Genomic DNA, 26472 nt, shown 5'->3' on the forward strand with positions numbered 1-26472 from the left:
GACACTAAAGGATAGCTGACAGCGGGCACTTAGCTGTGGGCACGGACACCTCAGACCTTCTGCTCTACCTCTTCTTGCTCTGCGGGCCTTAGCTCTCCTCTCACTGCCTCTCGGTCCCCGGTAAAGTCCACAGAATGTTCTGCGGGCCCTGGCTTGACTCTAAGCCACCTCGCTGTGTGGCACAGCCCCTAAGCAGCCTCCAGCAAGCCCCACTGACTCGGGCTGTGCTCTGCTTCCAGCCAGAGAAACACAGGGAAGGCACAAGGGTCGCCAGGTTTTTGTCCATGGCCCAGGACCCTCTGCCAGCTTTCCTCCAGTGTCCTCATACCCCTTCATGTGGAGCTGTTGACTTTTATTGGGCATTTTTAACCGCTGCTCCTCAAAAGTCTGTCGGCTATGATTGAATGAACATTTTGGACTCTAGCCAGTCACATTATGATCCATAATAACGCATCCCTCCCCTGTCCCTCTGGAACAAACATTATAGCATCAACGTTCCCAGATCTTATCTTGGTAAGTACATTGTTATAATTAGGGGTAGGAATGAGGGCCAAACCAACCAGTATATTCATCTAAAGAATTGCACCATTCCCGGCCCAGAAACAAATAGTAACAGCAACTCAATAAGGGCTTTGACTCTGGACCCTCAGAGTGTAAATGTGTGTATCCACAATTAAAACACAGCAGCAGCAACAGTAAAGTGTAGTGTGCTGTTAACTGCTTGTAAATGGAATACAAAGCCAGCCTATTTGTTGTGTCGTGTGCACATGGACTCATAAAACACCATGAAATATTGTTGCAGTGGTGAAACATTTGTCAGACATGAAAATATCTTCTTACATTACACTGTAAACAAAGAACTTGATGTTCTGTCCTTACCTCTATAAACAATATTTGCCACAAAAAAGGTTTCCTTCCTAAAACACAACTCAAGTTTTCTTTTTTATAATAATCTTTTTGGCGGACTAGTATGCATTTTAAAATGAATGCAGTATAAATTAGGGATGGCTCACTTTTTCATGCCCCCCTTAAGTAACAAAACACACAGCCAGCAGCATGAGTCAGTTATGCAACACTGCCTCTTCTTTTTATTTTAACTTTTTCACATACAGAACTTTTAGCTGCATTTTTGATTGGTCTGCACCATTCAAACATTCACAATGAGACTGCAACTTGGTGCAAAGGTTTAAAGGTCCAGTGTGTAAGATGTAGGGGGATTCAGTTTGCTCTAGCGATTGCAACCAGATGAAACTCCTCCCAGTTAGGCAGTGTTCATCGTTCAGGACACTTTCAGTAGGAGCTGAATTACCTGCAGAGGTCTCTTCCTCTCCGAAACAAACGGGACCAGTGATTTAAATTGGCAAAAACACTGAATAAAGCAGTTCCATGTTACAAATCAGTGTTTCTCTGACGCTGTCAGCATGTCAGAGATGGTTAACTTAAGATCTTAAGATCCAGACTTAAGATCCAGACGTTTGGAGGGTGTTTATAGGGAGCAGAATTATCCGCAGAGGTCTCTTCCATTTTCAAAACAAAGAAAAAGTCAGTGTTTTTCTGCCACTCTTGTCCTGGACGGGCTGCAAACTACAGTGGCCAATGCAAAAACAGAATGGCCATGTCTAGAGCCAGTGTTTGATTGTCCGTTCTGGGCTGCTGTAGATTCAGATATTGTAGTCGTTTTTAAGCTCCCTATGTCAATATAAATGACTCCTTCTAAGGTAATGAATGGCATGGTGTGCAAAGGTTAATTAAGCAGTAGTGTGATAGTTTAGGTCAGGGATCAGCAACCTTTACTATCAAAAGAACAATCTTTGACTAAAAAAGCTCTCAAATAATCTGCCCGGAGACGCAAAACATATTTGAGTCTTATAAGGAAGGTAACAGTGAGTCTAAACTCATCCATCAATATTACTCATAGGTCTAAATGAGCATTTAATAATATGTTTTACCACAAGGTGACAACTCTACAGTGGGTTATTTATGACTGTTTGGTGCTTTAACTTTGCAGTGTTCAGTGTGATGTTCAGCAAAATTTAAAGGAAATGGTGATAGACTGTAGGACAATTATTTATTTGATAAAATGTAAAAAACTTTTTTTTTTAAAAAAAATTCTGTGTCTGTCAACATATGTTGAGTTTTGTCAGGATTTGATGATCTTGTTCATGATTTGGTCTGTTTGGAGTGTTACTTTTCTGATGTCGCTGTGAAAAGTCATGTTTTGATTGACAAAGTACAAATTAACTTCTGAATGAAGGTTTGATGGAATTTGATCATATTGTTTGTTTTTGTATTTACGTATTCATAATGCCGCATGGTAACTGTAATACCAGCTTTATTTGGTTAAAGCAAACACAGTTTACATGCTAAATGTGGAGGGTTGGAAATCTTTGGCAGGACGGTGCACTGATTGTGTGAATAAACAATTTAATTGCAGTGCTGCTCCTGATTTTTACTTCTGAGGATTTAACACCCTTCCACACATACTAGGGTTGTTTGCATCTCAACCTTTGCTGTACGAACCTGATGCAGTTATTCTGATTTCTGACTTTAACTTCCCTTCCTTTCACAGCCCGTCTCTGTTGGATCTCATGGAGATTGAGAAGAAACTGAGGGAAGCCAAGGCAGAGAGAGAGAGGCTGCTCAGAGAGAGGGTGAGTCACCTGCCGTGGGAAACACTCGCTGACACCTCTAATCTCCAGCGACACACTGCATTAGACACGGCTGTCTGATCACTGACACCCACTCAGCTCGCACATGATGGTCCAGGAAAACAGCCAGCAGATGTGTGGATGTCTGTAATGCGTGTTTGCAGCATCGGCGAATGCCGTGCGATTGTGAGTTTATGTGGAGTGTGAAACAAGACAGGGGAACGTTCAGTGGTACATGTACAGATGTTAGGTTTCTGTTTTTTTGCATGTACATATCAAGGAATCCATCATAAACACAACTCTGTTAGAGCAGTTTCATTATTGTCTATCTAAGTTTGTTACACTGAAATCACATCATTTGGAAGATGGCTAATAATTATCAGTGATACATGTGTGCACCCAGGAAGAGCGACGGCGTTTGTTGTTGGAGGAGAGACGGCAGAAAGAGCTAAACTCCCCCAAAACAGAACCACTGGAGCCAGAGACCCCACCAAGGCCAGAGCCAGAACCAAAGGAGCAACCAAAGGCCAGTTCTGTCCCAATCTCCCCAGAGGTATGTATGACATAATCACTATAAGGCTGTGTTAAAATAATCCTTTATCAGTCTCACAGCGAGGAAATTTACAGTATTACAGTAGCAAAGAGAGTAATGCAGTAACAAGAAGCATCAGTAAAAAAGGAAAGCAAGATAAATTAAGTTGAGGCAGAGCATTTTGAGGAGCAAGAAGAAGGAGGAAGATGAAAAGAGGAAGAGGAGAAAGACATGAGAAATACAGGAGGGTCTGTCAGCAGAACTGTCCGGACCATAACTATTATAAACTTCTTAGAATAAATATATCTCCATGTTTATTCTGCATCACCCAGATCTCAAACTCTGAACCTTAAACTCCAGGGGCAAGTCAGGATCATGTTGAATTACCTGCCAAGTGAGAAACTATCAGCTGGCTTCTCACCATGACTTCAAAAATCAGCAGGGTTGCATGTAAAGGCAGATTTCAAACTGGTGTTTCCCTTATATATCATTATATAAGTCGAAAAAATGTTACTTCAACTCAAAGCAGTTACTTTGATTAAATCTGGCTGATTTTTACACAGCCTGCTCGTGATGATTGTAAAAGTGATGACTTTAGTGTGGGTTGTGTAGAAGAAAAAGCAGAACAAATCTTTTTAGGCCAAACAGAAATACTCAGTATCATGACCCATACAATTACATTTTTATCATCTGAAGGCCCTCCAGCCGTGCAGCCTGCCCCTTTTCCTGTCTCCGAACTTTGACCTCCGGGCCCACGTGGAGTCTCTGGGTCACGGAGTGACCGGCTGCACGGACCTGCGGCTGACGTCTCGGCGCTGCGCAGGCTTCCTGACGAAACGAGGGGGGAGGGTCAAGACCTGGAAGAAGAGATGGTTCCTGTTTGACATGGACCACAGACGATTAGCCTACTATACAGGTTAGACTGGCTGGGAGAGATGTGTGTGCACATACTGACTGTTTGCATGAGTGTGTGTCACACTAACTCACTGAAAGGAAGTCAGACATGTTGTAAAATCATATTCTATAAGTAGGATTATTTTCCAGCCTCCATCCTCCACTTATGCTGCTGTGCATTCTATTGTTTTTCCCCAAAAGATGTTTTTCATGAAGAGAAAACAACTTTAAAAGCAGTTGTTTTTTTTACTTTACCTTCGTGCAGTCAAAAAAAAAGAGGACTTAAGATAATGATACATCTTTTTTAAATGCATTATAAAGTTGCAAAGTGGTGATAACTTTTTTTCCTTGAATAGATCCATCAAATTCTAATGGGCATGTTGTTACAATATATTTTTTCTTGTGTTGTAGACTGTGATGAGAGGAAGCTGAAGGGGGTCATATACTTTCAGGCCATAGAAGAAGTTTACCTCGACCATCTACGAACAGCCACTTCTGTGAGTTCTCATACACCAACACACTGACTCAAAGAAATCTATCAACGTCTGTGGAGTTTTTCGCCCTGCTGAGGGTCTGTGCCAAGTGTCTGGATTTGATGGATTTTAAACTGGACTTCTGGAGACTTTACATAATGTTCAGGCCAGTCTAGACAATTTAGACAATTGATTGGTGCCTTTTTACACAATGTGCTTTCAGGACTAAAATAGGCCTTGGATGTCAGATATTGGTTTTCTCAGAGCATATCTTTGTTTGAGCACTATTTTAACTGAACTAGATCTGCCTTGGGATCTGAAAATTCATTAAAAATATGTGGGACATTGCTTATCCAGCTGCTTTTTCCCTTTATTCCTATGTTTTAAAAAGAAATCTCAACAATGTCCTCAGGGTTTAAAGGTTAAAATACTTGCAAAAGGCGTCTGACAGCCGCACAAGAAAAGTGATGTACTCCAGTTTGGAAAGGGTTAAAGATATGAGGTAATTTCCTCTCCAGTGGGTCATTGCATTGGCATATAGACACAGCAGATTTGCATGGGATTAACGACAGATGATCTCTACAGTCACTGTATTAGAAATCAAAGGCTGGTGTCAGGTGTCAGTAACACTGCAGAGTAGAGCTCTGTTTGCTGATGGCAAGTCCCAGTTTCACACGACACTGTGGGTTTAAAATTGCATAACAATTACGACTGGACACCCTGTCATTTGTGTGTTTACATAACTCACCATGAGGAGTTTTTAAAACTGCTCATGTAAAACAACAAAACGGTTTGCCTTCAGGAAAACTGCAGGTGTGGAAAGTAGCTAAGAGGTACATTTACTCAAGTACTAAACCATGTACCTGTGAAATTTTGAGGTACTTTTTATTTGTTTCCCTTTAATGCTTCTTTCTACTTTATACTCCACTGCTTTTCATGGGGAAATTTTGTAGTTGTTACTCCTTTACATTTAGTAAATAGCTGTAGTTACTAGTTACTTTTTAAAATTAAGGTTCTACATTAAAAATACATTGATTAATTAACCAGTGTTTCACCAAAGGGACTTTTCCCCTCTGACAGGTAGGGAGGAGCCATGTTGTGGAGGGTTTTATAGATGATGAGGTGCAGTTTGGATTGTAATAAACAGATGCTTTAGCACTAACAATCTAATAACATAATGTGTAATAATATGTATCAGTAATGGGGGCAATTTTTCTGCAGCAAAAGTTCTTTTACCTTTGATGCTTACAGTACAGTATTTAACTGATAATACTACTTTTATTTTGGTAGGAATTTGGAAACAGGACTTTTATTTGTAACTTGTTGAAGTGGTACTTTTATTTCACTAGACTTGTACTGTCTAGTATGTTGGAGTTAGTGGCATCTAGTGGTGACGTTGCAGATTACAGCCAAGTGAATCTTCTCCTGTGTGCCATACATGCTGGAGAACTACTGTGGCTGACATGTAAACTCGAATGGTCCTATTTAGAGCCAGTGTTTGAATTGTCCGCTCTGGGCTACTGTAGAACAACTTGGCAAACTCCATGGAAGAGGACCCGCTCCGTATGTAGCTATAAATGGCTCATTCTAAGGATTCTTAGTTTCAAGTGATTATAAATAACTGAAAACTTAGTTATGAATATTATTTTCCATTTCTGCCAATACATGCCCCGAAATCTTACACAGTGGACCTTTAAGTAAAGGATCTTAGAATGTCTTTCATTACTGAACAACTGTGCACAAAAAGTCACATTCTTCACTTCAGTGTTGTAGTTACTGACTGTATATAAAGATAGACAACACATCTCCACTTATCCCCACTGTACAGAAGTAAAGCTAAAATATCCCGGATACAGCTTCTGCCATCTTGCTCTTGTGATGTCTTTCAAAGGCAGAGTCTATGCAGTAGTGAACTCTCTAGTATCAAGTTTCCTGCCCATACACCTGTCTGATCAATCGCTAGCAGCACCACTCAATGAGAGTCCACCGATTGACTCACACATTTGTCAATCAAGTTATAATGAGTTGTGATGAGTTTTTATTTTGGCTTATGTACCATCGGCTAATGTGGAGACGGAGGGCTTTATTGGCGGGCTATACTGCAGCCAGCCACCAGGAGGCAATCTAGATGTTTTGGCTTCACTTTTGGGGAGCTGTCATGTCGTCTGTCTTTATATACAGTCTATGGTTCTAATCCAAGTTGTATTAAACACCTAATTCCCAGCCTTCTCTACTGATAGAACCAGAGAAACAGTATCTGCTGCAGTTTGTACATGAAAAAGGATTTGGGGTTTTGCATTTCGGTGTAAAGACAAAGAATTCTTTTAGATGAAAGCAACACCAGCCTATTAACAGCTATTTATTTTTTAATAGGGTTTGTAAAATCTCTCTAGTGAGAGTCCTGTCAGAGAGCCTCCTCTTCATCATGACTTATCACATTCTTACTGTCTGTCTTCCCTTCAGTCTCCCCGGCCCAGCCTGACGTTCTGCGTGAAGACATACGACCGTCTCTTCTTTCTTGTGGCTACCAATCCAGTATCCATGCGAATTTGGATGGATGTCATTGTCACAGCAACAGACGAGCACAGCCGATATTGACCTCTTGCATACGTGACTGTGAGACCCTTGAGTGAAGCTGCTGAGCGGACAATGCAGTGAGTCGTCTGCCCCCGTCTGAGGGGCAGGTTGTGGCTGAGATCCACCTCAGGAGCTGATGCTGTACCTGGACTTATGAATCTGTGGATGGAGGTGCTCGAACACAGCGGAGGAAACTGTTACTTGATGCTCGAGTGGCAGCAGAGGTTCACCACTGAGCTTCAACACACCAGCCTGCACGCTGGGAGTCTGTTACTGGGAGGTTTGACTCTTGGAGCCTGACCTCCCCCTGCTGGTCTGAGTCCAGGATTACAGGAAGACTGGTGTACACTACTCTACAACACACTACAACAGGGATTGGACACAATAATAGCAACACCTGTGCAATATAATGCAATCCAATATAACCATCTAGCAACAAATACACCTTTTCAGACTGTCTTAATTTGTGCTGTGTTTTTGTTGGATTGCTTTATATTGTTTTCACAGCTATGTCCATATCATGTATCTTTGTTTTCATAAGTTAAATTTTCATGAATTAAGTTATTTGGAAATTTATATGGGTTTGATATGCAAATAAATGAAGGCATACACTGTTATGAATGCACTATTAAATGTTTATTCATGAAGAGTTTGCCCTATTTTGCTCTCTTTATTTCCACCTTAAATCTTTAAAAATGTGAAGGAAATACACTGAGGCTACATTTTGCCCAACCTTTGATGCAGTCTTGATGGATTCATGTGTAGCTCCATTGTGATATCAATGGTTTGAGTGTTGCGTAATGTCCATTTTCCCCATTTTTCTTCCAGTTGTGCTTCTTGTAGTCTTACAATACTACACTGACTAACAACAACATTAAACCTCTGCAGGTGAAGTGAGTAACATTGACCCAAACACCTTTTTAGTTACCATGATCACCTAAGTCATGTAAATGTGCCAGATTTAGCGATACAAGCTAATTTTCATCTGCAGTTCCTGGCAGCTCGATGGTGCAAGTGTATATAAGAGAAAGACAAATTAACATACAAAAGCACAGAAGCACAGATGAAAGCGGATTGATGGCATGTCCATAAGCACAGAGCAGGCATATAACCATAGACAGAAGCACATAACAAGGCACATAAGCAAAAACAACAAGACATAAGCACTATAAATAAAACATGACATAACCATATAACAAAAAACATTAAGGACAACAGCACACAAGATCTGCCACCAGAGACTGCAGGACACCCCGCAAGGTCCTGTGTCCAGAGGAGTCAAATCTGATCCATTCACAGGGCCTCTGACCTGTCGAGGTATGGACACAGGATCTCTAAGGTACCGGCATGTACCATGGATGCTCGACTGGATTGGGGTCTGGGGAATGTGGAGGCCAGGTTGACGCCTTGAACTCTTTGTCACACTCCTTTGGGCTATTCCTGAGCAGGTTTTGTGGTATGGTGTGTTGTATTGTCCAGATGGGGGCTCACTGCCGTCAGGAAGTGCTGTTTCCATGAGGGGGTCTGCACCGGTGTTTGGGTGGGTAGTGGCATCCACACAAGGTTTCCTTACAGAACATTGCATTGTAACGAGTTGATCTGTGTTATTCACTTCAACTGGTTTCAGTGTTGTGGCTAATCGATGTCAGTTTTAACCATATTTCAGCTACTACTAATCATTGGTCATGTGTTGAGTGCCCTGTTTTTACTTATCATTGCTTTTTAATAGCATTTTGACCAAATATCCTTTCACACTTTCTTCAAAGAAATTGCAGAGATAAACCAGCACACAGCTCACAGGGGCCTAATGTCCTACTTTTGTTGTAGCATTTGACGGTACATACCATTTCCCAAAAATGTGTTAAAGATCTTTATCAAATGATCCGCACTCTCTGACATATGTAACTTCCCTGTTTTCTTACTTTAACACGGTTCCTTTTGTAAAGCAGTGTGCACATTTCAACACTAGTTCCTAATTCCTTTGTAGAAAGTTTTTTTTATTGAGTCGCAACAGATTTCTTCCTGCTAGAAAGTTGATGTTAATAGATCTGTTATTAAATAGACGGTCAAGTTGAGGGTAAATAGAAACAGCGCTGATATTCAGTTAAAATAAAGCAAAAACAGACACTGTAGTACAGTAGTGCTTTCACCAATAGTAGTAGAATACTTTCCAGTGGTCACTGTGTGACATGTGTTTGACCAGGCTGGATTTCTGAACCCTCTTCAACCAAGATAATGTGAAGGTGTACTGGTGTTGACAGCTGTGCAACTGTATATGGTTGGTTTTTCCACAAGCATTTGAACACACCAAATAGGAAATGTTTCAAAACTCTGTGAGCTGATTTAGAAGCAGCGCTGACACAGGTTGAAGTGACTTTACAAAAAGACAGAAAAGGTTTAAGTGGTTAAGAAATCAAATTATTTATAATGTAGCTTGCTCCTTTATGCAGGTGACATTCTGTGTCTTTCCTCCTGCATTCCTTTATTTCCTCTTTACCTGATTCCAAATAACAAAATGTGATAAAACAGTGAGTAAGTGTGTGAAAAAATTCAGCTTTTTTAATCCTTTTTTTGTCAAATGCGCAATCAATAGTTCAACATTTAAATCGCATTATAATTTATTATAACGGGGCGTCGGTAGTGTAGTAGATGGTGCCAGCGCCCCATATACAAAGGTGATTCATCACCGCCGCAGCGGTCACAGACTCGACTCTGGCTTGCAACCCTCTCTACATGTCACCCCCCCCCCCCCCCCCCCCACACTCTCTCTCTCTCCCCACATTTCACCCTGTCTCTGTCCATTAAAGCCAAAAAGCCCTGAAAAATAATCTTCAAAAAAAAACACAACTTCTTCTTCTGGTGTCAGAATTTGACACTGACACATGTTGTGTAATTTCCCTAGAAAATAACTGACAGGTCTTACATTACTGAAGAGAGAGAATCAAAACCCTGTTGTGCTGAACGCCACTCCCCAGCCCAATCATACAAGAGCCAAGTGTGTCATCTCCACACTCCACCAGTCTGAAATGACTCAGTTGTTGGATTATTACCACTGACCCTTCAATGCTGGTAAAACGTTAATTTGCTTCTTTATCAAAAACAATTTGATAAGATATCAGCACTGAATATACTTTATGCTCAAGTCAGGAGTTGTGCATTTAAATCTCAAATGTGTTCTTTTTTCCTCAGAAAAATAGGACGTCGTATGCTGAACATCATTGTTGGCTGTAAGGTGAGGCTTAATTTTCAGACAGCTCAAATGACTGCATGTCAGATTTATCTTGTTAATTCGTTTTGTAGATTTGTACAGAAATAAATTCTTATTTCATTGTCACAAATGTACTTAAATATATCAACTTAAGCAGCTTAAACACTTTGAAAATACTGGTACATTAGTTAAGTCTTTATTGAGGTTCAAGGTGTCTTTATTCGTGCCCATTTGCTAGATTTGTGTACTTTTACACTGAATTTCATCTCTTTTATTCTTGTAATATTTCATCATTGCAACATTGTTCTGCAGACTTGTTGTCTAGATCACAGTTTGCATATGCAAACAATTTCGTATGACTCGTAAAAAAACTTCCTTGTGTCTGCTTGCTTATAACAGCAAAAGGAAGCACATTATTTTCCCAGCTACAGTAATATGTTACTTCACTGCCGCACTACAACTTAATGTAATATTGAATAATGTTAAAACAACAACTTTGTAAGTGAATACTTTGACTTTTGAGAGTCCATTCAAATTATGCTGCAAAACATGTTTTCTTACATATAATTCTGAATGCTTTGTATGTCTTTAAGAATTCATATGAGCATGGTAGTGCCTCTCTACTGTTAAATACTTTAAACAATACAAATACTAGGAATCACTTTCAGCAACAAAAAAATGTAACAAGACAAAGAAATGGTCAAATAATGATCTTTCACTTTGTGTGTCGGATCGACGAAGTATAATTTTCCTCTAAAAACAGGATTTATTCTTTATTACCCTGGCTGTTCATAATGTTATGGTTAAAGGCTAACTTAACTATTTTCAACCTGGACCCTGTTTCCCATGTTTTTGTGTCTGAGTGACTAATTAAACAACAATTTCGAGCCAGAGCGCTGCAGCCAGCAACAGTGAAACAGGCTATGATGTAATCCCTGCAGGTAACTGGGTATCGCCAATGTACATCCACTGAAAGTGTTTGTTTTTTCCTCTGACTGGCTCAGATTATTATTCTAAGTGTCTGACAACACTATGGCAAGGATCCCTACAGTCATAGACGTTTTTGTTAAATAGTAAGATTTTCTTTTTTTTTTTTAACCAGAAACAAGCCTTAAGCCCAGTTCAGACCAAAGATTCGCCATGAGACGAGATGAAACAGGCAACTACCTGCGAATCACCGTTCTGCAACGCTCTAAAAACCTGCTGGCTCATCTTTCCACTGTTTTAACAATTGGCAACTCTGATTTGGTTGAAATAAAGATTTAATTCACTCAATCAAATGTGAAAATATTTTGGCCGTATACACGCTGAAATTACGGTTTATTTAAATGGAGTTAAATGAAAAGGATCTTACTCCTTCACAAAAGGTCTATCTGTGTAGGAATCCTTTCATAACGTTGTCAGAAACTTGAAATAACAATTTAAGCCTATCAGTGGCAAAAAACAAGCACTTTTAGTGGATGTACACTGACAGTGGTCAGTTGCCTGTAAGGGTTACATTGCAGCCTGTTTCGGGGTTGCTGCCTGCAGCCATCTCGCTCAATACAAGATCAGTTTCAAAAATTGCTGTTTCCATTAGTCAGTTAGACACAAAACATGGGAAAATGGTCCAGGTTGGAAAATACCAAAGTCACCCTTTAACCAAGAATAATAATTATTGGATTTTTTGTGTGTCTGGTACCTTTTTTTTTAGGATCATCAACCTGACAGAAAAGTATGACAGGTGCTGTAAAGGTTTTGCTCATGTGCTGTCTATTTCAAGGTAGGTTTTTTGGATGCCTTCAAATGATTACAATTTCTCACAAACTTTTTTGGGTGTTCTATTTGGATGGTTTAGTTCCCCTTAAATAATGATAATTTTGTGACATTTACTACTGGTTGGAATACTTATATTCATGTTAGCCTTGGCTTGCACTTATTTTGTTGCTTTTGTTTCACCTCAGGTATCTTGTGCCAACAATGGGCAGCCTTCATGCCTCAGACAGTCGAGGGACTAAGTGGATCCTGTGTGATGATCCCCTGCACTTTCACCTTGCTCTCAGGCTGGGATCAACACCTGGATGATTCTTGTAGAGCTATTTGGAAGAGAGGTTGGAGACGAACGCAGGTGTTTGATTCCAGCCTCACTGGAGAACTCGCGAGCTCCAATATCCTGCAAGGAAACCTAACGGGGATCTTGCGTGAGAAGGACTGCACCACCATCTTCAACAACCTGTCACCGGACGATGATGAGAGCTATTACTTCAGACTGCAGTGTGACAACAATCTGAAGTTCAACTTCAGAACGAATGTTGCTATCACCACTCAAAGTTTGTGTTTTGTCCTGTAACTCTTCCACATGTTAACCCACATCTTTTGGAATCTCTCTTGCCATTTCCTCCTTGTTTTTACTCCTCAGATTCACTGCCCAAACCCACCATAACTCCATCCAGGCTGGAGGTAGAAGAAGGCACTCCAGTGAAGTTGAACTGCACGGCTGTAGCTCCCTGTCCTGTTCTTCCACCAGTTCTGACTTGGACCCCCAGTATAGGTGACACTGACGAGAACATGGAAACTAAATTTGTGACCTCTGTGATGAACTTCACAGCCTCGTACCTCCACAATGGACAAAGGTTCTCATGCACCGCTCTCTACATCCGACAAGCTGGCAACAGAGACCTTCTGTATGAAAAGAGCTTGACCCTCCGTGTTCTTTGTGAGTATGTTTCTGGCATTTTCTGTGTCTAATTGCTGTGTTGGGTGTTGTTTCAGATCGCAGCCTATCATGTCATTTCATTTTATATAATGCGATGCTATGACATGTTGTAAAAAAATGTGTGGTTGTTAAGCCTCCTTCAGCATAATGTCTGCCATTATCAGCTCATTGCAGACTTGATGCGATTATTGGTGCCGAATGGATTTTATCACAATCTGGCAACCCAAAGGTTGTTCTTAGTGAGGCTCATGACTAATTCATAAAGCCTTAATAAATGATTTGTTATTAATAATAATCCAAGTAGTTACAAATTGTAAACCTCTTATAAAGCATTAATTATCACAAAGTGGTCGACGCAATAGAGTGTGTCACTATACTGGCATGGGCTGCACAGTCAGCATTGTTGCCTCGCAGCAAGAGGGTTACTGGTTCGAACCTGGGGTGGGGGAGTTTGCATGTTCTCCCCATGACAGTGTTGGTTTTCTCTGGGTAGTCCAGCTTCCTCCTACAGTTCAAAGACATGCAGGTTAAGTCAATTGGTGACTCTAAATTGGCTGTAGGTGTGAATGTGAGCAACCTGTCCAGGGTCTACCCCACCTTTCGCTGTCAGTTGGGATAGCCTAACAGGACAAGCGGTTTTGGAAAATGAAGGAATAAATGAACTATTTTGGCATGTCAAGCTCGGTCTCACTCCGAAGTCGTCGAAATCTGGCGCTTGGGCTGTGACTTGCAACGTCAGAAACCAACGAAAAAAGGCATCCTTTAATGTTGCAATGATACGCAGCCAGTTGCTGTTATAGTTTAATGGGACCAGGCGGCATCAGGGGGAAACGCAGCGGGACAAGGACGAAAGTTAAGGCGGTGAAAGTTTGAGCGGGGTGGGTGGGATGGGTGGTGGATAGGTCCAACAAACACCAACTTTCACCCGATAAACCGCTCTTCGCGTCCTGTAAGTTTCTAAAGTCAAACCCTATTCTTTTTTTCCTAAACCTAACCACCTGCTTTTGTTGTTGAAGGAGAAAAAAGTTGTACCAACGTAGTGCATTTATTTTGAAAGAGACTGTATATAAAAGTTACATTTCCTGTGCAAACAGAAGTGAATCTTGAAAGAAGACAATGCATGTAACAGGCAGAGCTTAACACGATGTCCCAGAACGTCAAAAACCAATGCACCCAGGGTACCTTGCATATCATATGTGGACGTGGAAAGTCCATGACCAAAATGTATGTGACAAGGTCAGAGTGAAGATGTGCTAGCATGTCATATGTCCCAGTATGTAGGATATGTAAAATAAAGTGTTGTATAGATGCCACTGGTGCTGCAAGACTGATGCCACTCCTCCATCTGTCCCTGAAATATATACCTCTCAAGCTCACAAGACTTTCAAAATTCTTTTTCAGATCCTCCAAATAACACATCAGTTAGCGACCCTGGCCCTGTAAGAGAGGGCAACTCAGTGACTCTGACCTGCAGCGCCAACGCAAATCCAGCCGTAGACAGCTACACCTGGTACAAAGTGGATGGAGATCAGGTGTTAGCAGTAGGTTCGAAGTACAGGCTTTCAACTACAGTCTCAGAAGTGGACAGCAGATTTTTCTGCAAAGCCAGTAACGGATATGGAACCCAGAACTCATCCATCACACAGATAGATGTACAATGTAAGTCAGAGTGACACAGAAGCACAGATGACAAATAATGTCCAGTAACACTGACTGAAACCATACTTGTTTGTTTTTCCAGTTCCTCCCAAGGACACCAGAGTAATTGTTGACCCTAGTGGTCCGATACTGGAAGGCAGCTTTGTTTCTCTGCTCTGCGAGAGCCGTGCCAACCCACTTGTGACCAACTACACCTGGTACAAAGATAACGAGGAGGAGACGGAGCTTGGATCAAGTCTGGTTATAAACAATGTCGACCCGAGCCATAGTGGTGACTACCACTGTACAGCAAAAAGTGAGCTGGGGGAGGAAATCTCACTGCAGATTCAGCTGGACATTCAGTGTAAGTTCATTTTTCACAGTAAAGACTTTACACAAACAACAAAACTGTATGTTTCCAGTGTGTTCATATGCTGTATATAACTACTGTACATCCAGCTGTGGTCACCCAAACATGATCTGAAGCCAAGACTCAGTCACAGGGCAACACTACAGTGTCTGGACTTTGGACAGTAACGCATTGTCGCAATGCGTGACAACCTCGAAATCCTTTCTATGTCAGTGGTCCATCATGACTGAGCTCTGTTGTATAGTACGTCCACATGTGTGCCACTGTGTTCATTAATGTGTAGATGTTTTGTTTGGATTCTGTCTTTATTAAGACGTCTTCTTCAACCAAATAAAATGAAAAGGTTGTCTCGGTTTACTGAAAAGGCAACTCAAAGTAAACCTTTATAGTATCTATACATAAACCTTTTGTTTTCTCTGCAGACTTGGTGATTTTCTTTTTTTACTTTTTGCTTCTCATTATTAAAAAGTAGCCTCCATTAATCATTCAGTATTGGTATATTGTATCATATCACATCATCTTCATCAGCAAAACCATTTTTCACTGGGCACTTTAGGGCCTTCTTATCGGTGGTGGCTTAAAGGATCAGTTCACCCCAAAATGAAACATACATATTTTTCCTCTTACCTGTAGGGCTATTTATCAGTCTAGATTGTTTTGGTGTGAGTTTCCGAGTGTTGGAGATACCGGTCTCAGAGATGTCTGCCCTCTCTAAAATGCAATGGACCTAGATGGCACTCAGGCTGCGGTGCTTTAAGACCTCCCCCAAACAGCAATGTCTCTTCCAAAGACCTTGTTCCAAGCAGTTTCATGCAGGAACTATTTTCTATCGACCCAACAACACCCACCAACCGTATCACCGCAAAGAAGGTAGTGTGTATTTACTGCTAGCACCACTGGGCTAGTTAATGTTAAAGCCCAGCTGAGGAGGATGCCATTAATGTTTACATCTCGGACCGCATCGGGTTGTTTTTCTTATATTTAATTTAATTTAATTTTTAAAATTTGATATACTTTATAAATCCCCCTGAGGGGAAATTCAATTTTTTCACTCTTTTTCACGGGGACTTGAACAGGCGACCCTCCGGTTTCTCAACCCAGGTCCCTAAGGACTATAAATCTCCCACCACACAAATAAACGAGTCCAGAAAACTTTTTTCTCTCTCAAAAATCCTCCTAAAAAGAACAATGTGAATAATATCATAATCTCGTATTCTCATCCAACCACAATGGGGGACACCAATTTGAGGTAGCAAAACAAACCTTGAATTTACAAATCCCTACAGCCCACAAACCTCTTGTGAATCATCCTAAATAATTTAATAAACTGTCAAATTTAATAATTTGCTTGTTAAATGTATTGTGCATTCCCAACATACAGTGAAAACCTTAGACTTGGACACATGACTAACAGAAACATCATCTTTTTCAGATCCCCCTAAGAACACCTCAGTGTCTGCTGACCCCTCTGGTCCAGTGCAGGATGGCAGCTCTGTAACTCTGACCTGCACAAGCATCGCCAATCCAGCAGCGATTAACGTCACCTGGTTCAGAGTGGCTGGAAGAGAGAAAGAAGTGGTGGGCTTTGAGCGAAACTTCACCTTCAATGTGACCAAACTCTCAGAGGATCAATATTATTGTGAAGCTCTGAATGTCCACGGAGCTGAATACTCAGAGCCTGCCAGCATTGATGTCACATGTAAGATTTATTCATCTTTTATCCATTTTAAGCCTTGAATACTCCCAACATGTTTGACCAAGAACTTACAAGTAGCCATTTACCCTCTCTGTCTCAGTTGCTCCAGAGATCTTGCCTTCGTCCCACTGTGTCAAGATTTTATCCCTGCTCCGATGTACCTGCGACAGCCAGGGGAACCCGCCTCCCTCCCTAGTCTGGGAATTGGCCGGGGAGCCTGTGAATCACTCTGCTGTCATCCCAATCAGGGAAGTTCCCCTGGGAAGCGTGGGCATGGGGAGTCTCATCACCCTGTACCATCTTGACGAAGACATGCCCACTCTGGTCTGCCTCAGCTTCAACTCACTGGGCTCTGATAATTTTGCATTCAATATATCTTCCAGCGAAACACAGCTAGGTGAAGGAATCTGCAGGATGCTACATTTATATCAAGCTTTTCTTCTGCATACTCTGCCTCTCTCTCATTTTACTGACTCATATGGTTTGTGTTCACTTTTCAGACCTCCGTGCTGTTACGATCGGCTCTGCAGTGGGAGCAGTGGGGATGGTGCTGGTGTGTGTCCCACTGCTGCTCTTTTGCAGGTAAGAAACATGAAAACACAGCTGAGAGGACAGGAGCTAGCACCCATAATACCCTACTGTTAATAGGACATACTGAAAAGTGGTTTCAAAATGAGACAGAAATACATTTTGAGTTTGTTGTTGTGGGTGTGACTTGGATTGTGACCAGGCTTGCAATAAGTTTCATCGGGCACCCATGGCTGCCCCAGAACATCTCTCAATATGACCATGAACTGAGAGACTTTAATAAAAAATGTAAATTACTGTACATATAACTATTGCTTTTTGTGTTGATTATAGGAAACGGAAAGGCAGCCATTCACCCGACAAGGGTATGGTGGACACTTCCGACTGTTTAGTTACTAATGGGGTGAGTTTATGTCCTTGCACAAAACCTATGTAAGCATATAGGTTCAAACTTAAGACGCACAAAAACCTTCACATAACCTATGAGCAATGAATTTTAAGTACAAGTAAAACTTTTCAGAAAATGATCTTTTTACTGTCAAATCTGTATTTGAATGAGTTAAAAAGTCATAAACAATTCACTACAGTGATATCAATGTCACAGTAGTGTGTAATATAAACATCATAGTATAGTAGAAAACTATAGTATAGTATGCCATAAAGACATGATAATATAATATACCATAAAAATGTCTTAGTGTAGTAAAATGTTAAAGTATAGAATGCAGTATAAACATCAGTACCAAATGCCCTAAAAATGTGATAGTCATAGTCATGAGATATGTCATAGTATAGTACCCATTAAATGTTATAGTATACTAAAACGCAACAATAAATTACGCTACAACAAATTCATAGTATAGAATGCCATGCAAATGTCTATTTACAGTATGTTATAAAAATCTTATAGTATAGTTAGATGTGAAAATGTCATAGTATAACATGCATTTTTACAGCATGCTTTACAGTAACATTTTAGTTTTCTATGACATATGTATGACATACTGTACCATGACATTTCTATGGTATACTACACCACAACATTTAAGACATGCTATACTATGACATTTTATGGCATACAAACTATGATGTTTTATGGCATACTATACTATGATTTTTTGTTTACAGCAAATTCATAATGTTTTACTATACTATGACTTTTCTATGGCAAATTATACTATAACATTTTTAGACCCACTTCACTATAATATTTTAGAATATTATGATGTAGGCAAGACATACTATACTGTGACATTTTTATGGAATCCTTTCCTATGAAGTTTTCATGGCACATTATACTATGTTTGATATGTTTCAATGGCATACTATGACAAAGTTATGGCACTCTATACTATGATGTTTTGATGACATACTATAAAATTTAAAATCCTAGTATAGTATGCCATGAAATCTTCATAGAAGGGCATGTCATAAAAATGTCTTAGTGTAGTAAAACTGACAAGGGTGACATACTATACTATGACATTTTTATGACATGCTTTACAATGACATCTTTATGAGATACTATACTATGACATTTGTATAAGATACTATAACATGCTTATGACATGCCATACTATGACATTTTTATGGCATACTCTGCTATGACATTTTTATGACATGCTATAATTTGACGTTTTTATGGCATGCTATTCTATGACGTTTTCATGACATGCTACACTTGCTATACTACGATATTTTTTTGACATGCTATACTATGACAAGCTATAATTTGACATTTTTATGACATGCTATTCTATGATGTATTTATGACATGCTATACTTTGACATTTTTTTGACATGCTATACTATGATTTTTTTTGACATGCTATACTACGACATTTTTATGACATGCTATACTTTGACATTTTTTTGACATGCTATACTATGACGTATTTATGACATGCTATACTTTGACATTTTTTTGACATGCTATACTATGACGTATTTATGACATGCTATACTTTGACATTTTTTTTGACATACCATACTATGATATTTTTTTGACATGCTATACTATGATATTCATGGGCATACCATGCTATGATATTTTTTTGACATGCTATACTACGACATTTTTACGACATGCTATACTATGACATTTTTTTGATATGCATTTCTTTGACATTTTTATGACATGCTATACTACGACATTTATATGACATGCTATACTATGACATTTTTTTGATATGCATTTCTTTGACATTTTATGACATGCTTTACGATTACATTTTGATGACATGCCATACTATGACATTTTTTTGACATGCTTTACAATTACATTTTTATGACATGCTTTACTGACATTTTTATGACATGCTATACTATGACATTTTTTGACATGATATACTACGACAGTTTTTTCACGTTATACTATGACATTTTTATGACACGCTTTACTTTGACATTTTTATGACATGCTTTACTATTACATTTTAATGACATGCTATATTATGACATTTTTTTGACATGCTATACTATGACGTATTTATGACATGCTATACTTTGACATTTGTTTGACATGCTATACTATGACATTTTTATGACATGCTATTCTATTACGTATTTATGACATGCTATGCTTTGACATTTTTTTGACATGCTGTACTATGATATTTTTTGACATGCTATACTATGACGTATTTATGACATGCTATACTTTGACATTTTTTTGACATACCATAGTATGATATTTTTTGGATGTGCTATACTATGACATTTTGATGACATGCTATACTATGACATTTTTATGACACGTATACTATGACATTTTTATGACACGCTTTACTTTGACATTTTTATGACATGCTTTACTATTACATTTTTATGACATGCTATATTATGACATTTTTTTGACATGCTATACTATGACGTATTTATGACATGCTATACTTTGACATTTGTTTGACATGCTATACTATGACATTTTTATGACATGCTATACTATTACGTATTTATGACATGCTATGCTTTGACATTTTTTTGACATGCTATACTATGACGTATTTATGACATGCTATACTTTGACATTTTTTTGACATACCATAGTATGATATTTTTTGGATGTGCTATACTATGACATTTTGATGACATGCTATACTATGACATTTTTATGACACGTATACTATGACATTTTTATGACATGCTATACTATGACATTTTTATGACATGCTTTACTATGATATTTTTTTGACATGCTATACTATGACGTATTTATGACATGCTATACTTTGACATTTTTTTGACATACCATACTATGATATTTTTTTGACATGCTATACTATGACATTTTGATGACATGCTATACTATGACATTTTTTTCACATGCTATACTATGACATTTTTATGACACGTATACTATGACATTTTTATGACACGCTTTACTTTGACATTTTTATGACATGCTTTACTATTACATTTTTATGACATGCTATATTATGACATTTTTTTGACATGCTATACTATGACATATTTATGACATGCTATACTTTGACATTTGTTTGACATGCTATACTATGACATTTTTATGACATGCTATACTATTACGTATTTATGACATGCTATGCTTTGACATTTTTTTGACATGCTGTACTATGATATTTTTTTGACATGCTATACTATGACGTATTTATGACATGCTATACTTTGACATTTTTTTGACATACCATAGTATGATATTTTTTGGATGTGCTATACTATGACATTTTGATGACATGCTATACTATGACATTTTTATGACACGTATACTATGACATTTTTATGACATGCTATACTATGACATTTTTTTGACATGCTATACTATGATATTTTTTTGACATGCTATACTATGACGTATTTATGACATGCTATACTTTGACATTTTTTTGACATACCATACTATGATATTTTTTTGACATGCTATACTATGACATTTTGATGACATGCTATACTATGACATTTTTTTCACATGCTATACTATGACATTTTTATGACATGTATACTATGACATTTTTATGACATGCTATACTATGACATTTTTTTGATATGTATTTCTTTGACATTTTTATGACATGCTAAACTATGACATTTTTATGACACGCTTTACTTTGACATTTTATGACATGCTTTACAATGACATTTTTATGACATGCTTTACTATGACATTTTTTTCACATGCTATACTATGACATTTTTATGACACAAATACAATGACATTTTTATGACATGCTATACCATGACATTTTTTGACATGATATACTATGACAGTTTTTTCACGTTATACTATGACATTTTTATGACACGCTTTACTTTGACATTTTATGACATGCTTTACTATTACATTTTGATGACATGCTATACTATGACATTTTTATGACATGTTATACTATGACATTTTTATGACATGCTTTACTATTACATTTTGATCACATGCTGTACTATGACATTTTTTTACATGCTATACTATAACATTTTTTTCACATGCTATATTATGACATTTTTATGACATGTTTTACTATTACATTTTGATGACATGCTATATTACAACATTTTTATCACATGCTATACTATGACATTTTTATGATATGCATTTCTTTGACATTTTTATGACATGCTAAACTATGACATTTTTATGACATGTTATACTATGACATTTTTTGACATATGACATTTTTTTTTCACATGCTATACTATGACATTTTTATGACATGCTATACTATGACATTTTTTGACATGCTATACTATGATATTTTTTTGACATGCTATACTATGACGTATTTATGACATGCTATACTTTGACATTTTTTTGACATGCCATACTATGATATTTTTTTGACATGCTATACTATGACGTATTTATGACATGCTATGCTTTGACATTTGTTTGACATGCTATACTATGACATTTTTATGACATGCTATACTATTACGTATTTATGACATGCTATGCTTTAACATTTTTTTGACATGCTATACTATGATATTTTTTTGACATGCTATACTATGACATATTTATGACATGCTATACTTTGACATTTTTTTGACATACCATAGTATGATATTTTTTGGATGTGCTATACTATGACATTTTGATGACATGCTATTCTATGACATTTTTATGACACGTATACTATGACATTTTTATGACATGCTATACTATGACATTTTTTTGACATGCTATACTATGACGTATTTATGACATGCTATACTTTGACATTTTTTTGACATACCATACTATGATATTTTTTTGACATGCTATACTATGACATTTTTTTGACATGCTATACTATGATATTTTTTTGACATGCTATACTATGACGTATTTATGACATGCTATACTTTGACATTTTTTTGACATACCATACTATATTTTTTGACATGCTATACTATGACATTTTGATGACATGCTATACTATGACATTTTTTTCACATGCTATACTATGACATTTTTATGACATGCTAAACTATGACATTTTTATGACACGCTTTACTTTGACATTTTATGACATGCTTTACAATGACATTTTTATGACATGCTTTACTATGACATTTTTTTCACATGCTATACTATGACATTTTTATGACACATATACAATGACATTTTTATGACATGCTATACTATGACATTTTTATGACACATATACAATGACATTTTTATGACATGCTATACCATGACATTTTTTGACATGATATACTATGACAGTTTTTTCACGTTATACTATGACATTTTTATGACATGCTTTACTTTGACATTTTATGACATGCTTTACTATTACATTTTGATGACATGCTATACTATTACATTTTGATGACATGCTATACTATGACATTTTTATGACATGCTTTACTATTACATTTTGATCACATGCTGTACTATGACATTTTTTTACATGCCATACTATAACATTTTTTTCACATGCTATATTATGACATTTTTATGACATGTTTTACTATTACATTTTGATGACATGCTATATTACGACATTTTTATCACATGCTATACTATACCATTTTTATGATATGCATGTCTTTGACATTTTTATGACATGCTATACTATGACATTTTTATGACATGTTATACTATGACATTTTTTGACATATGACATTTTTTTTTTCACATGCTATACTATGACATTTTTATGACATGCTTTACTATTACATTTTTATGACATGCTTTACTATTACCTTTTGATCACATGCCATACTATGACATTTTTTTCACATGCTATACATTGACATTTTGATGACATGCTATACTATGACATTTTTATGACATGCTATACTAACACATCTTCATGACATGCTATATTAAGACGTTTTTATTGACATGCTATACTATGACATTTTTTATAACATGCTGTACTATGAGGTTTTTTATGGCATTCTTTACCATATACCGTCCCTTTAACGATGGAGCAGATTTGATCTAACCGAGCCTAATTGTGTAATGAGAATTACTGTCCCTTCCTCATTACTCAAGCAAATCTTTTTTTTCTCCTGTAGACGAACTCTTCGAATGTGGATGTGATTTATGCCAATAAAGCCATTCTGGAAGATGAAGGAGGGACAAATTCTTTAAAACAGGATGTGATTTATGACAATAAAGCCACTATGGAGGAGAAAGGAGTGATCAATTTGTCCAAAGAAGATGTGATTTATGACAATAAAGCCATTGTGGAAGGGGGAGGAGTAGCTGAGGAAGACCTTCTCCAGTATGCAAAAGTGGACTTTGCTAAACTCCAGGCCAAATCTCAGGGTAAGCTTGGGGAAGAGGAGATCAGAGGCCTGGCCTCCAAGACGTCTGAGTATGCTGAGATCCGTCTGCAGTCCCGACAAAGCAATGGAGACGCAACGGAAGAAGAGACAGTTGCTGACACTCATTTGGGACGAGAGAAAGACACTGATGGTCTTATTGTAGACGACAAGATTAAGGATTAAGTATGGGGGAAATGCTATTTGAAACAAAGGATCCTGGACTTTAAACAGCTAGGAGACTTCACCAGATCTCACTTTAGTTTTATTACAGTCAGCTGAGCTCAAAAAGTCTGCAGCAGTGGAGGCAGAAACTGCACTGCAGGCAACTTATTTAAAGTCAGTAAAACACACTGGTGGCTTCAAGGTTATTTCTGAGCTTTTGTCACTGTAATTTCGTTGGTTTCTCTTTACTGAATATATGCAAAGCTAAACAAAATAACCATTAAAGGTATTTTGAATAAATATAGTAGGTAGTTACCCCACAATCAACCATAACAGCAAATACTCCCTTCAAACTCACAACCTTTATTCTTCTTTGTTCAATACTATAGAAAAATCCTGCCACATTTAATTATTGTTGATATTTAATATTTCAATGCTTACTTTGTCAATTTATCAAATAAAACCTTTTCGCAGAGGAAAGAAGCAGTTACACACTTTGTCTGACTTTTTTTTATTGACAATTTTGTATTTATTTTGTGTTAAAGTTCCAGCATGTAGGATTTAGTGGCATCTAGACATAATAATGTAGAACTGAAATTTCTCCCATATGCAAACCACAAAAACACGAATGGACCGATCTCGAGTTTTTTATTTGTCTGTTCTGGGCTACTTTAGAAAAACATGGAGGACTTTGGGAAGAGGACCTACTCTGGCTGTATGTATAAATATACAGCTGGTACTAAGGTAATGAAAACACAATGATTCTTATTTTCAGGTGATTATAAACTAATGAAATAATAATTAATATTAAATACCATTTCCATCAATAGATGCCCCTAAGCCCCACACACTGGACTATATGTAAAGGTTTGTGCTTGTTTAAAAAAAAAAGAAAGAAAGACAGACATTCTTTCTGCTCTTTGGTTGGCAGTTACATAGTTACGTACAAAAGCTGAACTCAAAGCCTGTCATGAAATGATGCAATATTCATATGACACATTGTTTTAACATGTATGTTTCAGAAATAAGCCTCAGTAAAGAACTGCTGCACAGCATAACAGTATTAAAGCTATTTCATCTTCTGCTGTTCATAAATGTCATCATCTCAATAAATGTTTTATCTGCTAGTGCATACGTTCTTGTAGAATGCAGGAATCTGTTTGGTACTTGTTACTGCATGTTCATAAAAGCAAAAAGGCACTGAAAATGGTGTATTTGGAGTGAAAAAAAATTAAAGTGGTGAAATCCCAGTTAGACAATGACTCTACCTGTACGGTAAGACTATGCCAGAAAAATTCCGTAGGATAGTGTGGCATGTCATAAAAAAGTCATAGTATAGATTGTCATAAAAACGTTATAGTGTAGCATGTCATAAAAATGTCATAGAAAAGCATGTCATTAAAATGTCATAGTTTAGCATGTCATGAAAAAGTAGTAGTATGGCATGTCATAAAAACATCATAGTTTAGCATGTCATAGAAACATCCTAGTATAGCATGTGAAAAAAATATATTGTGGCATGTCATAAAAATGTCATAGTATAGCATGTCAAAAAAACGTCATAGTATAAAAATGTCATAGAATAGCATGTCATTAAAATGTCATAGTTTAGCATGTCATGGAAAAAGTAATAGTATGGCATGTCATAAAAACGTCATAGTATAGCATATGAAAAAAATATATTGTGGCATGTCATAAAAACGTCATAGTGTAGCATGTCAAAAAAATGTCATAGTATAGCATGTCAAAAAAAATAGTGTGGCATGTCATAAAGGCGTCATAGTATAGCATGTCAAAAAATGTCATATTATAGCATATGAAAAAATAGATTGTGGCATGTCATAAAAATGTCATATTATAGCATGTCAAAAAAATGTCATAGTATAGCATGTAAAAAAAATAGTGTGGCATGTTATAAAAATGTCGTAGTATAGATTGTCATAAAAACGTTATAGTGTAGCATATCAAAGAAATATATTGTGGCATGTAATAAAAATGTCATAGTATAGCATGTCATAAAAACGTCATAGCATGTCAAAAATACGTCATAGTATAGCATGTAAAAAAAAAATAGTGTGGCATGTCATAAAGACATCATAGTATAGCATGTCATAAAAAAATATAGTGTGGCATGTCATATAAATGTCATAGTATAGTGTTGTTTATTAAATAGCGATGATGTGAAGGTTATGAAGGAGACTCCGCTGACACCGTCTTGCTTGTATATAGAAAGGTTTATTACAAGAAGTCCAGCATCAAATCAAGCACCTAGGATTGCTTGAGAGAGGGTTCGAAGCCAGTATGAACTGCTCTGAATAG

The 26472-nt window shown here is 37.5% G+C and overlaps 2 protein-coding genes across 2 annotated transcripts in view; both read left to right on the plus strand.

Moving 5' to 3' along the window:
- phldb3 (pleckstrin homology-like domain, family B, member 3) overlaps nt 1–7773 on the plus strand; it is a 45809-nt gene extending 38036 nt beyond the window's left edge. Inside the window, exons 11-15 of the mRNA XM_033639692.2 lie at nt 2570–2651; nt 3052–3201; nt 3877–4096; nt 4486–4571; nt 7011–7773. Of these exons, the coding sequence (XP_033495583.2) occupies nt 2570–2651; nt 3052–3201; nt 3877–4096; nt 4486–4571; nt 7011–7145 (673 nt within the window). The 3' untranslated portion in view covers nt 7146–7773. The remainder of the gene's footprint in view (nt 1–2569; nt 2652–3051; nt 3202–3876; nt 4097–4485; nt 4572–7010) is intronic.
- A 2185-nt stretch (nt 7774–9958) lies between these two features.
- LOC117266395 (myelin-associated glycoprotein-like) lies at nt 9959–25254 on the plus strand. Its single transcript, XM_078171752.1, has 12 exons — nt 9959–10193; nt 10314–10356; nt 12026–12094; nt 12276–12641; nt 12731–13027; nt 14429–14686; nt 14769–15029; nt 16468–16734; nt 16832–17128; nt 17232–17313; nt 17593–17662; nt 23740–25254. Exons 3-12 carry the CDS (start codon nt 12049–12051, stop codon nt 24172–24174), a joined length of 2379 nt encoding a protein of 792 aa, XP_078027878.1. The 5' UTR covers nt 9959–10193; nt 10314–10356; nt 12026–12048; the 3' UTR covers nt 24175–25254.
- The last annotated feature ends 1218 nt before the right edge of the window (nt 25255–26472 follow it).

This window comes from Epinephelus lanceolatus, chromosome 10, assembly GCF_041903045.1.
Source record: "Epinephelus lanceolatus isolate andai-2023 chromosome 10, ASM4190304v1, whole genome shotgun sequence".
Taxonomy (NCBI): domain Eukaryota; kingdom Metazoa; phylum Chordata; class Actinopteri; order Perciformes; family Serranidae; genus Epinephelus; species Epinephelus lanceolatus.